This window comes from Rhizopus microsporus (assembly GCF_002708625.1).
Source record: "Rhizopus microsporus ATCC 52813 unplaced genomic scaffold scaffold_7, whole genome shotgun sequence".
NCBI classification, from domain to species: domain Eukaryota; kingdom Fungi; phylum Mucoromycota; class Mucoromycetes; order Mucorales; family Rhizopodaceae; genus Rhizopus; species Rhizopus microsporus.
In genome coordinates, this window is record NW_019671922.1 from 116,534 (window position 1) to 131,139 (window position 14,606).

The 14,606-nt window shown below is 38.0% G+C and overlaps 5 protein-coding genes across 5 annotated transcripts; 3 read left to right on the top strand and 2 right to left on the bottom strand.

Moving 5' to 3' along the window:
• Window positions 1–764: 764 nt before the first annotated feature.
• RHIMIDRAFT_291479 (uncharacterized protein) lies at window positions 765–1,769 on the top strand (the record flags this gene model as incomplete). Its single annotated transcript, XM_023613814.1, has 2 exons — window positions 765–1,567; window positions 1,618–1,769. 2 exons carry the CDS (start codon window positions 765–767, stop codon window positions 1,676–1,678), a joined length of 864 nt encoding a protein of 287 aa, XP_023466583.1. The 3' UTR covers window positions 1,679–1,769.
• Window positions 1,770–1,810: 41 nt separating this feature from the next.
• On the top strand, window positions 1,811–4,890 carry RHIMIDRAFT_291480 (uncharacterized protein). Its single transcript, XM_023613815.1, has 6 exons — window positions 1,811–2,278; window positions 2,329–2,703; window positions 2,757–2,877; window positions 2,930–3,023; window positions 3,081–3,361; window positions 3,413–4,890. The coding sequence occupies exons 1-6, from the start codon at window positions 1,977–1,979 to the stop codon at window positions 4,826–4,828; spliced, it is 2,589 nt and encodes an 862-aa protein (XP_023466584.1). The 5' UTR covers window positions 1,811–1,976; the 3' UTR covers window positions 4,829–4,890.
• On the bottom strand, window positions 4,854–6,914 carry RHIMIDRAFT_225975 (putative DNA repair and recombination protein RAD54B; the record flags this gene model as incomplete). The annotated part of the gene is made up of 2 exons (XM_023607543.1): window positions 4,854–6,440; window positions 6,516–6,914. 2 exons carry the CDS (start codon window positions 6,912–6,914, stop codon window positions 4,854–4,856), a joined length of 1,986 nt encoding a protein of 661 aa, XP_023466585.1.
• A 2,360-nt stretch (window positions 6,915–9,274) lies between these two features.
• Window positions 9,275–11,260, top strand: RHIMIDRAFT_291482 (WD40 repeat-like protein; the record flags this gene model as incomplete). The annotated part of the gene is made up of 7 exons (XM_023613816.1): window positions 9,275–9,333; window positions 9,390–9,450; window positions 9,503–9,707; window positions 9,756–10,049; window positions 10,100–10,140; window positions 10,194–10,691; window positions 10,747–11,260. The coding sequence occupies exons 1-7, from the start codon at window positions 9,291–9,293 to the stop codon at window positions 11,258–11,260; spliced, it is 1,656 nt and encodes a 551-aa protein (XP_023466586.1). The 5' UTR covers window positions 9,275–9,290.
• A 36-nt stretch (window positions 11,261–11,296) lies between these two features.
• On the bottom strand, window positions 11,297–12,859 carry RHIMIDRAFT_291483 (actin-like ATPase domain-containing protein). Its single transcript, XM_023613817.1, has 3 exons — window positions 12,404–12,859; window positions 12,238–12,349; window positions 11,297–12,186 (listed from the first exon to the last, which is right to left on the bottom strand). Exons 1-3 carry the CDS (start codon window positions 12,844–12,846, stop codon window positions 11,365–11,367), a joined length of 1,377 nt encoding a protein of 458 aa, XP_023466587.1. The 5' UTR covers window positions 12,847–12,859; the 3' UTR covers window positions 11,297–11,364.
• Window positions 12,860–14,606: the final 1,747 nt, after the last annotated feature.

A 14,606-nucleotide genomic window follows, 5' to 3' on the forward strand; every position in this document is an offset into this window, starting at 1 on the left:
CATATTTCTATTCGCTGCAAGAAACAACAATCAGCGTCTTAATGTTTTCATATGTCAAGGTACATCTAATGACCAACCTTCCGTATGACTGATATGACTCTTTCATACGTCCTTACAGTGTAAGTTGTATTAACTATGTCTGAGTTTAAAAGTGCGAAAACCGTAACTAAACATTTTCGTTAACGTTGAAACGTAGCATCTTTGACTAGTAGAACATAGTCATTAAAATTCTTTTGAATGCCCTCCCTTGAAGAAAGAGCGTTCTTTATTATCGAATATAGTCACGAAAACCCAAACTTGTATGCTATATTCTAGTCTTTTTTTTAGTCTTGTACTCTATTCTTAAAGAATGAGTGATACCATAAAGAGTGTTAACGGAGCATACGATGATAGAAGAACAAGTTGATTTATGATACACATTGAATATCACACAGAATGAAAATAAAAGCACAATCAAACAAGCATATGAAAAGGAGAGAAAAAGAGAGACGGAACGCGCGTTTTAATGATCAATATAATAAAAGCAATCATTATTTGTATAAACCCATCTTTTTTATTATTCTTGCTTTCAGGCAATAAAAACGAATGTAATATTCAGCTTAGTTTACACCTGCAGTATTATATACATATACATTAAGAGGCTCATCATGTACACACTATGCCTTTGTACTGATTGAGAGAAAGTCGTGGGGGAAAAAAGCAGTCATTTTGATTGTGGGAAAGATGAAGTCAAACGAGGCGGATTGAGAGTCTAATTCTTTTTTATGCTAAACATCTTGAAAGGCAAAGAACAAAGGATAGGCCCAGGCTTATATCCTATCCGAGGATTATTTCATTTATTCCATCACCCAAAGAAATACGCAGGGCCCATTTTACTTTCTATATTGAAAGTAGTTGCTTCGAGTGCAATCACTGTCATTCCTCTCATTCGGTATGGTTATGGCTTTCAACAGAGTATCATACGTAAGGTTTATCAGACCTTACTAGAACCTCAAGCCCACAGAATTACCATATCCTTTTTGGTTCCTGCAACAGCAGGTATCCTGTGCTGTGCTGAGGCAGCAGCTATCACGATTCAACTGGGCACGTATTTTGTTGGATCCATCCGTACGCGCTTATTTGATGCTATCCTGCAAGAACGAAACGCGCTTCCTGTCAAAGAAGACGATACGACGCAGGTTGCTGAAATTGTAGGTGGCCCTGCGCAGAATAGAGATGACCTCCGAGACCATGCGTATCTTTCACCACAAAGTATTGCCATTATTACGGCTCAACAGGATGATGACTCATGGGGTGCTTTTCTTTTGAGGCCAGCTATTTTCATCATGACATTACCGTTAAATATTATACCAGTGATTGGACCTGCTGGGTTCATTTGTATTCAAGCTCTTTTCAGAGCAGGAGAAGCACACAGAAGATACTTTAATCTCTATCATTGGACCCATGCACAGGTTCATCGAAGGATTGAGCAAAAGTTTGTAGAATATTTTCAATTTGGTCTCGTGGCTACTGTGTTGGAAATGATTCCGTTTGTTGGTTATCTCTTTATTTACACAAATCAAATAGGGTAAGTATTACTCTGTTTGTGTTGATATGATATTAAATGTATTATTATAGTGGTGCTATGTGGGCAATGGATCTGCATGATTGTAAATTACTGGAACCCAAAAACAAATAAAGAGTCAATATTTGAACCAGATGACATGAATAATCCTTGACATTTAATCTTTTTATTGGACTCATTTAATCTATTTTGTTGCCATAGTAACTTTGATACTGTTTTATTTCACCTTGAACACAATTCTAGATTGAAAGTCTGAGTAAAACAGATATTTTTCAATCTCCAAAAATTTTTTTGTCTAGTTATTTTAGGATTAAAAAAGGCTGTAAAAGAGTGTATTTTACAGAAAATAGAAAGCCGTGTGGAAAAAGCAATTTTTTGTCTTTCTTTCCTTTTCTTTATTTTTTTTTTTTGTATGGACACCAAAGAGTTTAAGCTTTATAGCTCTACTTTTTCATATTGCGGCATTCAGTTTCTAGACAATCTTGTAAGAGAACTAGCAGAACTAACTAACAGTCATACGTGTATACTATTACAACTATTATCAACCGAAGAATATAAACAGCTATTGACGATTTATCCTCAAACAGAAGGCAAATGTAATGTCATATCTCGATCGAGTTCTCCTGAAGGTGAAGAAAAAATAAACGAGTGGAGTGATCATTATTTGATGATACGATCGATATATTCAACCAAGATGAACCATACCAAAAACATGTAAATAGATGCACCCTATCATATGTATATATTCCTCATATGTTCAATAGGAAACCCAATAGTATTATTCCAATCTCTTTACTCAATACCAACTCACCCTTCATAAAGACATTATCATCAAGTGACATTTCAAATCCGTGTATCATTCAAGATCCACATCTAGTCGAAGAAGATATTTATCCTCTATTTAAGCAGTTTATTGGCATTCAACTCACAAAAGAAAAGAAAGAAAGAAACGGCATTCTCTGCGTGATGAGTGATGATCAAGTTGAGGATAGGGATCTATTATTTAAAGTCAGTAAACGATGTATAAACGAGTTGAATCAAACAAGTAGAGAAGAACAGCTGACGATTGCAAGAGATTTAGCCATTTTGGATGCAGAAAATAAGCTGAAATTTTTAGCAGACATGAGTCATGAAATAAGGTTCTACTTTTTACCTATTCTTCTCCTTCTTTACAACTCATGCCATTTATTAGAACACCTATGAATGCAGTCATTGCCTTGACCGATTTATTATTACAAGAAAGAATCAATCTGAATAGTGAACAAGTAGAACATTTAGAACTTATTCAAACAAGTGGAAATCATATCTTGACTGTAATAAGAACATTCAAATGCACAAAACACTTGCTCATATCTTTTTTTTTAGATTGTCAACGATATCTTGGATATCTCTAAATTAAATCACGATCCCAAGTTTAAATTAGAGACAAGAAGGTTCAGTTTAAGAAAGTGTTTGAAAGGTATACGTATACACATTTAATGTATGCATCTATTCAATATGACTCATATATATGCAGATTCACTCAGTATGGCTAGACACCAAGCAGCCATGAATCAACATAACAAAGCTGTTTACGTATTAGAATGTCCACCTGATAAAGATGACAATATTCCATTACCACAATTTATTCAACAATTAGAAGCCAGCGGAATACTCTTGAAGCCATTCATGCATAAAAAGGGCAAGACGGTATTACCAATCATTTGGAGAATAGATTCAGACGTGCCAGATCATTTATTAGGAGATACAATGAGATTAACACAAATTATATTAAATTTATTATCAAATGCAGTCAAGGTACCTTTATTCCCCCCATTTGACTTTAGGAGCTAACATACTAGGAGTTAGTTTACAAAACAAGGTGGTATTTACATTCGTATCAAACGTTCTATGCCAACACCTCGTACACCTCAACAACAACAACAAGTGGGATCAGACAAACGTATGACATTCAAAGAGCGATACGATGCAAAGATCGAGACTATCTGGACAAGAGCTATGCAGGAAAGAAAGGATAGTTTTAGTAACAAGGGAACATCACCCACTACAGATGACGATATGGACTATTTCAGTGAAAAGGCAGTACTAGAGATATCAGTGACCGACACGGGTATTGGCATACCAGCAGACAGACTACCAAAATTATTCAAATCATTTTCACAAATCGATATATCCACAGCGAGAAGATACGGAGGCACGGGATTAGGTCTGGCTATATCAAGCACACTCGTCAATCGAATGGGCGGATGCGTCTGGGTTGAATCAGAGGAAGGTGTTGGATCTAGATTCGCATTGACTTTACCCATGACAGTAGCACCAAGAGGAAGACATTATAGTAGCGATAGTAATACAACTCCTACAAACTGTTATATGAATTCACCCTCGTCACCCTCTTCAACCATCTCGGACAGTAGCAGCCATTCCAACCCGCTTGACATTGTGTCACCTTTACCCACACTGTCCAACTCAACTTATTTCAGTAGTACTAGCAATAATAATCACAGTAATAACAGTAGTAACAACAATACTAATAACAACAACAATACCAACTTTATACCAGCACCGCATCCACACCAAAGACCGCTCTTGACCAGGGCAGCACCCCATCAGCTGGATGAAGTGAGCGATTCCCCTATGGCAGAGGACACCCAAGTGCTAGATGGTAGAAAGAATAACAACACCAATACAGGCTCTATCAGTATTATGAGTGCAGCTGGAAACAACAACAACAATAATAATAATAGTACGTCATCAAGAGCAAATATAAAACCCTATGCACGCAAACCACAAGGAAAAGAGGAAAACTTGGCCAAGGTGCATCCATTAAGGATACTATTAGCAGAGGACAACATACTGAATCAAAAGATAGCTATAAGCATATTAAAAAGACTAGGATATGTTGACGTAGTGATCGCCAACAATGGAAAAGAAGTACTCAGTTTGATGAAGAGTAATGTGTTTGATGTGATCTTTATGGATCTTTATATGCCAGAGATGGATGGCTTAGAAGTAACAAGAGAGATTATAAAGGAAAGAAGTAAAGAAAACAGTGAACTACTCAATTGTGTGGATGTTTACATCATTGCTCTCACCGCATCAGCATCAAGAGAAGATAGACAAATCTGTATTGATGCAGGCATGAACGATTTCATAAGTAAACCGTTTACGATGGTAGAAATGAAATCAGCGCTAAAAACATGTGCAAATAATCGCAAAAAGCGCCGAAAATTGGTGGTTGAGAAGGACGATCCAATGATTGTGTGAATGTACATATTATTATTATTTATCTTTATTTGTTTCTAGTATTATTATTATTATTGTTGTTGTTATTAGTCAATAACAAATGTTGTTGTAAAAGCAGTTCATCACTTGAAATAGTCTTGTCTAGTCTTAACTTGATATCTGCCATCTTCAAGATGTATTCTTCAATCGAATTTTTACAGATGAGTTTAATCACTGTCACGTCTTTGGTCTGGCCCACTCTATGAGCCCTATCTTCTGCTTGCTTGTCGTTTTGAGGATTAAAGTCCAAGTCATAAAGGATAACGATATTTGCAGATGTCAAATTGATACCAAACCCACCTGCTTTTGTACTTAGTAAGAATACGGGAATAGATTCATCTTGATTGAATTCGTCAATGACTTCTTGTCTTTCCATCACCTTTGTCTCTCCATCCAATCGTCTATATTTTATATCCAAGGTCTGCATGACGAGCTCCAGAATATTCAACATCCTTGTGAACTGACTAAAGATCAATATTTTTTCTTTGTTTTTTATCTTGTCTTGCAGTATTTCTTTCAACTTGGTGATCTTGCCCGAGTTCATCCATTCTTCATTACTCAACTGATATTTTTTAATCGTCCTGTTTTCTTTACAAAGTTCATTCAATTCATAATCTGACATCACCGTCATGTCTTCATATACGTATTCTTCATTAGAATCCCAGTATTTGACATCCTTCATGATATCTTTGGTCATCTTTCTCAACACATCATCTGTGTACAGGTATCTAAACAAGAGCGGATGATCGGCTGCTTTCCTTAAATGAATAATGATATTCTCCATCCTTTCTTGAGTTCTATTTTCTAGTATTGAATTATATACATCTTGTTGCTGCTTTGTCATTTCGCACTCTTCTATAATCTCTATCTTTTGTGGTAAATCCTTCAACACATCCTTTTTCTTTCTACGCAATAAAAAGGGCGTCATCATTTGCTTTGCTCGTATGATTCTCTTCTTTTGCAATAATGATTCGTTGGTCTTGATCTTGAATATCGATCGTATTTCTTCTTCGTAGTTTTTAAAGGTATTAGGCATGATGAAGGTTAAGAGAGACACCAACTCTTGCAGGTTATTTTGAAGCGGTGTACCAGTCAACAGTAGTTTGAATTGGCTTTTAATCTTCATGAGGTATTTGTATCTTGCACTTGTACAGTTCTTGATCATATGGCCTTCGTCCAATATTACGCTTTTGAACTTAATATTTCTCAAAAAGGACCTATCTTCTACACTACCCGTGGCTGTATTGTAAGTCGTGAGAATCACTTCATATTCATCCTCCTCTAGTTCATATCGCTGATCCATTCTTTCTGGTTGTGTACCGTGATACATCCTCACATTTAGGCTCGGGCAGAACTTTTTGAACTCTCGTGACCAATTCTCAATGGTGGATGCTGGGACGATAATCAAATGTGGACCTTGATCGCCCAGTTCATACAGCCTACCCAGGAAACTGATCACTTGAGCCGTCTTGCCCAATCCCATTTCGTCGGCTAGGATACCAGAAATATTCTTGCGATAGAGTAGCAGCATCCAGTTGATACCAAGCAACTGATAATCTTTTAATTGGATCTCCTTGCTGATAATTTCGGGTTGCTCTGTCAAGAATCCGTTGAGCGCGTCCTTGTACAACGGACTAGTTTTATCGACCTTGGCTAGATTGATATCAACCAGATGAAGCCCTGCCTTCTCGTCTTCTTCTCCTTCATTGTCATTTTCTTCTTCTTCTTCGCTATTATTTTCGGAAGACATCTCTTTCCAAATGTTCAAAATGCTTTGTAGCTGACTTCCTGTCTGTTCGATTTCTTTAATGATTTCGTCTACTGCATCATATCCTTCGTTGATCTCAAGGTAGGTGTTTATGTACTTTACACTCATGCCTCGTTCTTTCTTTAGCTTGTTTGAAAGATCATCCACATTTTCAAAAGGACGAAGCTCTTGTATGAGCTTATCTGCAGTATGTGGTTTACAGCCAGTCAACTCTTGTATATCCTGTGAAGTGGCTGTATTAAAGAATTTGAGCATTTCTGCTTCTCTGTTGGACTTTTTGAGGATGTCACGACCCCTCATGTCAAGTTCCATTGCATCTTCTGTTCTGCGTTTCTTGGACCCGTCATAGGATGCGAGGTCAAGCACAGTCTTGACCATATTATATCCATTTTCTCGATAGACTGCTTCGATCTCTTCTATTGGTATTTTTGGATAGAGACTTGACATTTTTTGAACATTGGTCTCCCGATTGGTTCCTTCTAAACGTTTGTTTTGTTGTTCATTTTCGTCTATAAAATCTTCATCGTCATCATCGGATATTTGAATCATTCTACTTGGTTTCTTTCTTATTATCTCTTCTTCTTCTTCTCCCTCTTCCTCCTCCTCCTCCTCTTCTTCTTCCTCTTCATCTGAAGAAAAGGTCACAATTCGCCTTGTAGGTCCCTTTTTTCTTTTTCGTAAGACTCTTACGTTTTCTTCTTCTTCTTCTTCTTCATCTGAAAGAGCTCTTTTCCTTGCTTCATTCTCGTTTTTAAATATTGTGCTTGACAACGAAAAGGGTCCACTGGAAGGACTAGCAAAAGTTCTGTTGCCGCTCTTGAGGAAACTCTTGACAGGTACCTTTTGTGCTGTGTTATTACTATTGCCATTATCTTTAATAGAGGGAAAGAATGATGATATTGTCCTCTTGGGTACAGCAGATCCTTGTGACATATCCAAAGAGATAAAGAGAGAAGAGAGATATACTTCGAAAAATTTAAGAAAGGATGCTTATGAGTGTGACGCATGAAAAATAGCTGTCACAGTCATTCCCCCCTTAGCAGGACAAATCAACTAAACAATTTTTTCATTAAACTAATTAGACAAGACAGAAAGAGGACGCGAGTAGCCAAGGTTACTTAATGTAATTATGACAATACTTTAAGAATGTAAAATAATATTCTGCCTGTTCTGTTCAGTGTTTTGAGATTCCATATTTATAAAAATAAGCTTAGACGTATTTATTGAAAGAATATAAAATAAATATTAATACGTTGTCGACCCTCTTTTTACGACAGCTACCGCCTCACATCGAGCCTTCGTGCTTCCGACCAAACATGCTGCTAACCCAGAGCTTATTTTCTCCTACCCTTCTCTCAACACGACACTCAGCTCTTCAATATTTCTTATCTCTTTTTTCTTTCCCTGTTAAGATTACCGAAAGCAGCCCAAACATGCTCTATCGGGTTCAAATCATGATCTTGTGCAGGTCAGTACTCAAAGTCCCTGATCTGGTGGGTTTCCTTCTACCATCGCGCATAACCACCAGTTATGGCAGCTAGCTCCATCCTATTGGAATATGAAGTCCCTGTCCTCTTGCTGGCAGAGTTGTGCAAACCAGGAGTGGTAGTTTTGGGCTAAAGTATTTATATATTTGTCTTGATCAACTGTGCCGTCAACCAAGATCAAAGGGCCAAAACCATTGGCATGAAAGCAGCTCCAAATGACGCTAGACTACTGTTCACCCGTCCAGTTAACATGTTCTTGGGCCCAGTGAAGCCTTTTCTTCATGTGCTCTTCTCTCAATGCTGGTTTTTGAGCAGCAAAGTAAGAGCCATACCCCATTTTCTTCAAACTGCTGATAACAGTCTGTCTACAGACTTCTACATCTACGTTATGCAGTTCTAATCTCAGACAGTCGTATGTTACGAATGGATCATCTCCTATCCTCCTCGTAAGCAACCTCTATAATTCCTCATTGGTTTTACGAGACCTACCTTTTTGCTTGGTTGGCAGAAACGATCCAGTCTTCTTTATTCTATCAACAGTGCTTTGTACTGTTGATTTTGGCATTTCGACTAAGTTTGCAATGTCGTCACACGAATGCTCTGATTTTCTAAGGTAATAAATACCCCAGTATTTTCTTTCTTCGCGAGGTTGATAAGGACCACGCTCTTTAGTTTGTACGTTTTCAGCAGACATGGATACTTTATAAAATATTGAAAAAAACTTTAGAGTACGAAAGCTTATTAAATGTGGCTGTTGATTAGTCAAAGGTATTAAAGTGTTCAACACTTGTTCCGTGAATATCTCAGCCAACGCATTTTTTACTCTAGAGCCCTAAGAAGTTTTGGATTCTTATTCTCATATTTGAACTGACTTGGGTAGAAAAGAGATGATGTAGTAAAAGCATCATATGGTCTTTGTATTTTATAAATAAAGACAATACCTTTTAAAATTACAACTACAAAAGGCGCAAACACGTCTATACTGTTAGTATAAGGAGGAGATATCATGCATCAAAAGAAGGGAAACAGAGTCGAAATTTCATATTTCAACAACACATTTACTCCAATCGATGTCAAAGAGTTAAGTTTACGACCCTATATGTACTGACTCGAATCTAAGGGGATTATTCATGCTGTACCTCAAAAATATTAAAAACGTGCAACTTGCTAATTTTTTGTATTTCCTTTTATGACCTACACTACAAGTGAAGAAGGGAAGCCGAAAAACAAAGGTAACGTAAGAACATATACAATTGAATCTGCACATAACAGACAAGATGACCAATAGATCCCTCAATTGTTCTTGATGCCTTTTTAGATGAGGAAGGGGATACAACAATAGTTAACAAGTAATGCATCTGAAACATATACAATAGCTCTTAACTAAAAAGGACCCTTAAGAAAACAAAAAAGAAGCTTCTTTGAAAGACTCGGACTGAAAAAGAAACAGATTGCACCAAGCACTATAACTAAAGACCATCTTGATTATACAGACGAAGAAGAATCTGAAGAAGACGAGAACAGTATGGAATCTACCGAAGAAGATAACATAGTACCTCAGACAAGTATCTCAACACCAACAGCAAAGCCTCATCAATATATTAAGGTAAGTATGCTTCTTGTTTTATTTCTAGTTTTGCTGATTTAAAAAAAGACAAAGACAAAATACAAGAAACAAAACCAAGAGTTTTCGCGCCTTATGCTTGCACAAGTCATATCCACCAGCGACCCTCCTCCAGATGATCTTGGAGACAATAGCCCCTATGGTGCTATCTGGACACTTCGATTTAACAAGGACGGTCAATACTTAGCTTCTGCTGGTCAGAGCTGTACTGTACTCGTCTGGAAATTACAAACAACTGAAAATTCAATTCAAGCACTGGATGATACTCCCTATAGAGAATACCAAGGACACACAGCAGATATATTGGATATTGCATGGTCAAAGGTACATCAAGAATTAGAATACCAGTCATGGTACTAATATACATACACTAGAATGATTTCTTGCTGTCAAGCTCCATGGACAACACAGTAAGGTACATATGTGTCCTTATTTTTCAAATGTGTATAAATACTAACTCTCTAATAGATTATGGCACGTCTCACAAAATGACTGTCTCTGTGTATTCCAACACCTAAACTTTGTCACTTCCGTCAAGTTCCATCCCAAAGACGACCGCTTCTTTCTGTCTAGTTCGATGGATGGTCGTATCAGGATCTGGAGTATACCTGAAAAGCGTGTAGCATTCTGGAATGAAGCACCAGGATTCAAGCACGTTACGGCCGTCGGCTTTACCCTCGACGGTAAGACGGTAATCGCTGGTTCTGATGATGGATATTGTTACTTTTTTGAAACCCAAGGCTTGAAATATAACACACAGATATCTATCCATGCTAAAAAAAACAAGAAAAAGGGACCCAAAGTGACCGGGATTGAAGTCATGCCAGGCATGCCTCCAACTGAAGAAAAGATCTTAATTTCCACAAATGATTCTCGAGTGAGACTGTTCAACATGAAGGACAAGAGTCTCATCTTTAAGTACAAAGGTATTCTAAACACCAATCTTCAGATTAAAGCTACTTTTAGGTAATAAAAAATAAAAAAAAAGAGCAAAGAAAAAAGATGTCTAAATAACTCTTAGTGACGACGGCTACTACATCATTTCTGGATCTGAAGACTGTCATACCTATATCTGGCGAACTGAACAAACCAATCTCTCATCTCATCTTGTTGAAGAATCAGCGCTAGGCGATCTAACACTTCATATGCCAACGCAATCACACAACTCAGGCCTGTCGAAATGGCTAAAGAGAAGAGACGATGAATCGAAAAATAACCATAAAAGCAACAGCAAGAATCAAACTGAATACTTTGAAGCTCATGATTACACTGTGACTGCAGCCGTCTTTGCGCCTGCAAAAGCACGCCAAGGGTTCAAAAAAACAAACACACGACGACTCTCTGCTGCGAGTGATATGACACAAGAACAAGAAGGACACATCATCGTCACGGCTGATCAACGTGGTTGGATCAAGGTATGGCGGATTGTTTCTCATGACGATAAACCTTCCAATACTCGTAAATTGCTCAACAGTACATCTACGATGAACAGTAGTAGTAGTAGTAGTCATGGCAGTAGTAGTAGACAAAAATAAAAATGATTTTTATTTTCTATACTTTTTCTTTACATTGACTTTAAATACACATTGCGTACCATGACTTTATAAACAAACGCGAAAGAAACAGAATTACATATACATTATTCACACAACATGGCAATCAATGCACCACCCACGCTACCCCCTTCAGATGCAACTTCTAGTGTGATCTTACTACTGACTTCTGGTCCATACCACTCATCCAAAGCCCGTCTGACACGCTTATCCATGTGGGGATAAAATTCATAGGTTGAACCATTGATTCCGATAATAACATTTTCTTGATCCATCAGTTCTTGTTGCTCCAATAAAGAAATGATGGCCACAGCGGCTAATGAAGCAGATCGGGAAGCGACAATACGACAAATGCGAGTCAAGGTAGTTATGTCTTCCATTGTTGGCTTACCATGTTTGCTTGGAAACTGGCTTAGCATGTCGAAGCTAGCCTCTTTGGCCTCTGTTTCATCATTTTCCAATATGCTCATGTACTTTGTGGGGAATGACCATGGTCGATCAAATCCTTCGGGCACTTCGCCACCAAATAAAGCACCTGCTTGAATAAAGTCCATGGCGATCAAACGAGTCAGCTCACCCATATAAGCGCCAGAGAGCATTTTTTCATAAAGTTGGAATTTAGGTTGATTGTGAGAGCGATCAAGTGTGAGATCGTACTTGGTCAAGGGTAAATAAGCTTCTGTACCAAAGATGTCAATCTCTGTGTTGATCAACATTTCTGTACCGGGTGGATATCTCCTTCGGATATCTGGGTTTAATTTGGTAATAGCAGGTACTTTTTCAGGGTATGCTGCGTTAATACCAGTTGCGAAAATAAGACCAATACGACATGCAGGATTTTTATACGCATGTGCAACCAGCGTACCAACTGTATCATTTAGTATAGCAGTCACCTTTACGTTGAGATTCTTTGATAAAGATAAGCAACCCATTTTTGTTTTACTTTAAGAATGTGTTACCTTTCTCTGAAAAGCCTCATGAAACATGGCAGCAAGATCGTTGCCTTCTGTATTTTTCAATGTGAATCCCTTTCCCATTCTGAGAATAGTACCATGATCGACAGCTGTCTGACTGTAAAATAGGTGAATGACATTCATCTTTCTATACCTCTTTACACACACTTACTCTACAGGAAAGCTCCAACAGACACCCAAGGATAACGTTTCTTTGCCTTCTACTTGAGCTGTAGAAAACAAATGTCTAGCTTCTACAGTGATGAGCTCTTGAATGGCATCTGCAATCCAGTCAAAAAAGACTGAGCCTTCGCCTGTCTTGAGTTCAGTAGAGGGACAACGCTTGAGTTCATGAACTGCTGTCTTGCCAGCACCTCTGAGTTCAACTGCAGCTATACGTAAATTAGTGCCACCCAAGTCAAGAGAAAGAAAAGTTCCAGTTTCATTGCCCATTGGCATCTTGGTTACAAATGAGGGAATCATGGTGGCCAGACCTTTTGAGGGTGTTTTAAGGCCAGTCTTGTATTCTTGAATAAACCCTTCGATGATAGGCTTAAGTTGCTCTTTGGATAGTAAAAATTCTTTTTCTACTAGACTGAAGATATCTTGTGTCATTTAAGGGAATGAGTTAAAAAGGAGGGAAAAAAGATATTTAATCTACATTTTCCTTTATAAACTCACATCGGCGAAATATCACCCTTGATGAGACCCTGTGAAAAATTGTTGTCTGGGACCCTGATTTCATTGGTTTGTTTAGACTATTATGTAATAGCTATATATGGAGTGACCCATTTTCCTTTTTTGGAATTACACCCTCGTTAATATAGAAAAGAATAACCGGGTCCTTTTTTTTTTCATTGTCCTTTCTTTTGTTGGCCTTGTTTTGTTTTGTTTTTTTTTTAGCTTTAAATTGTAACCTAACAACCTTGCTTTTGTGCGTTGTAGGGCTACTTAATTACCATGGTAACCTTGATGACAATAATATTTATGGTGTGACCAAATGAGGAGAATTGAAAACAACAAAGGACGAGGTTTTAAATGAAGGAGTGGGTAATAAAAAAAGCTCAGCACCCTGATTCCCTCCCCCCCCCCCACTACAGCTTTTTTTAAACATACACGATGATTATTTTTAGACATATTCCCAATTTGCTTTTTGGACAAGCGTAACTTTATGTTGAACTCCATATTATACAATAAGGTTTTTCTAATCATTCTTGTAAGACCTTGAATGATGTAAAAGTAGCTACAAACCTATTCCACACTTTTCTTAACAATGATAAGTCTTATCACCTTTCATTTACAAAGCACCTGGTGACAGTTTACAAGTGCTATAAAAAGAGGAAAAAGACAATGCGTGTGTTCATTAGGCTTCCTATCAGTTATTATATCACAACCATCTTATCGAGATAGTAGGAACACAAAAAGGAGGCTTTGAGCAGTGAATACATGTGTATCTAAAGAAAAAAACGACAAGAAACATCTTTTGTCTCTTTTACTAACATTTTACATGTCATTAGCTTGAGGGCTTTTACGGTTAAACAGTTTTTTATTTACAATTAAAGTCTCAATTGGGCGCACGATAACAATAATATATCTTCTTCGCCCGAGGCAGGTCAAAAGAGAATAAAAAATTGGCAACTAAAAAAACCCTTATGGGATTAAGGGTAAAAAAGTTATGGAAGAAATGATGTTGGACCAAGTGTAAAACATACTAGTGAGGGGAAGGAAGAAGCCAATCGAGGAGCTTTTGCCCCAGGTGAGGGGGCGGAGAAGGCAGACACTTTTGGTGATGGAGGTAGTCAAGTTCAAAAAGAAGAGTGCAGATATCTGGCCAACGGATGGTCCATGAGAAAGCGGTTTGAAAGGAGCGTGGCTTCTTCATAGGTAGCATGTTCAAAAGGAAGGTTAATGGATCAGAAATTGTTTCGGGTATCATAAGTCGGCAGTGCATTTGGAGACAACGAATGGCGTGGGCCTTGGTGAAGGCTTGGTTGGGGTGCTGAAGACAGGTTTTGTCGTGATCACTGGGAAGCCAACCAAGGCGCCAACGTATACAGCGACTTCTCTCAGACCTGGTCATTGGTAGCCAGAGGATGAGGTCTAGGCAGATAGTCGGGCGACAGTGCATAAGAAGAACAGAGGCATGCGTAGAGCGCTTGTGATTGAGGTTATCTTGGCGGAGCTTCCTTTGCATCAATCGTAATGAGCGGTGATCAAGGGATTCTGGGTTTGATGAGCATATTTTCCAAATGGGAAACCTAGAGAGTTTATACCATTGGGAGTGGCTTCTAGGTTGGCAGATCAATGGGAGAAGATGAGAAAGTAGTGAATCATCCGGGAGGGTATAGGTGCGTAGAAGGAATTGGGACTGAAGG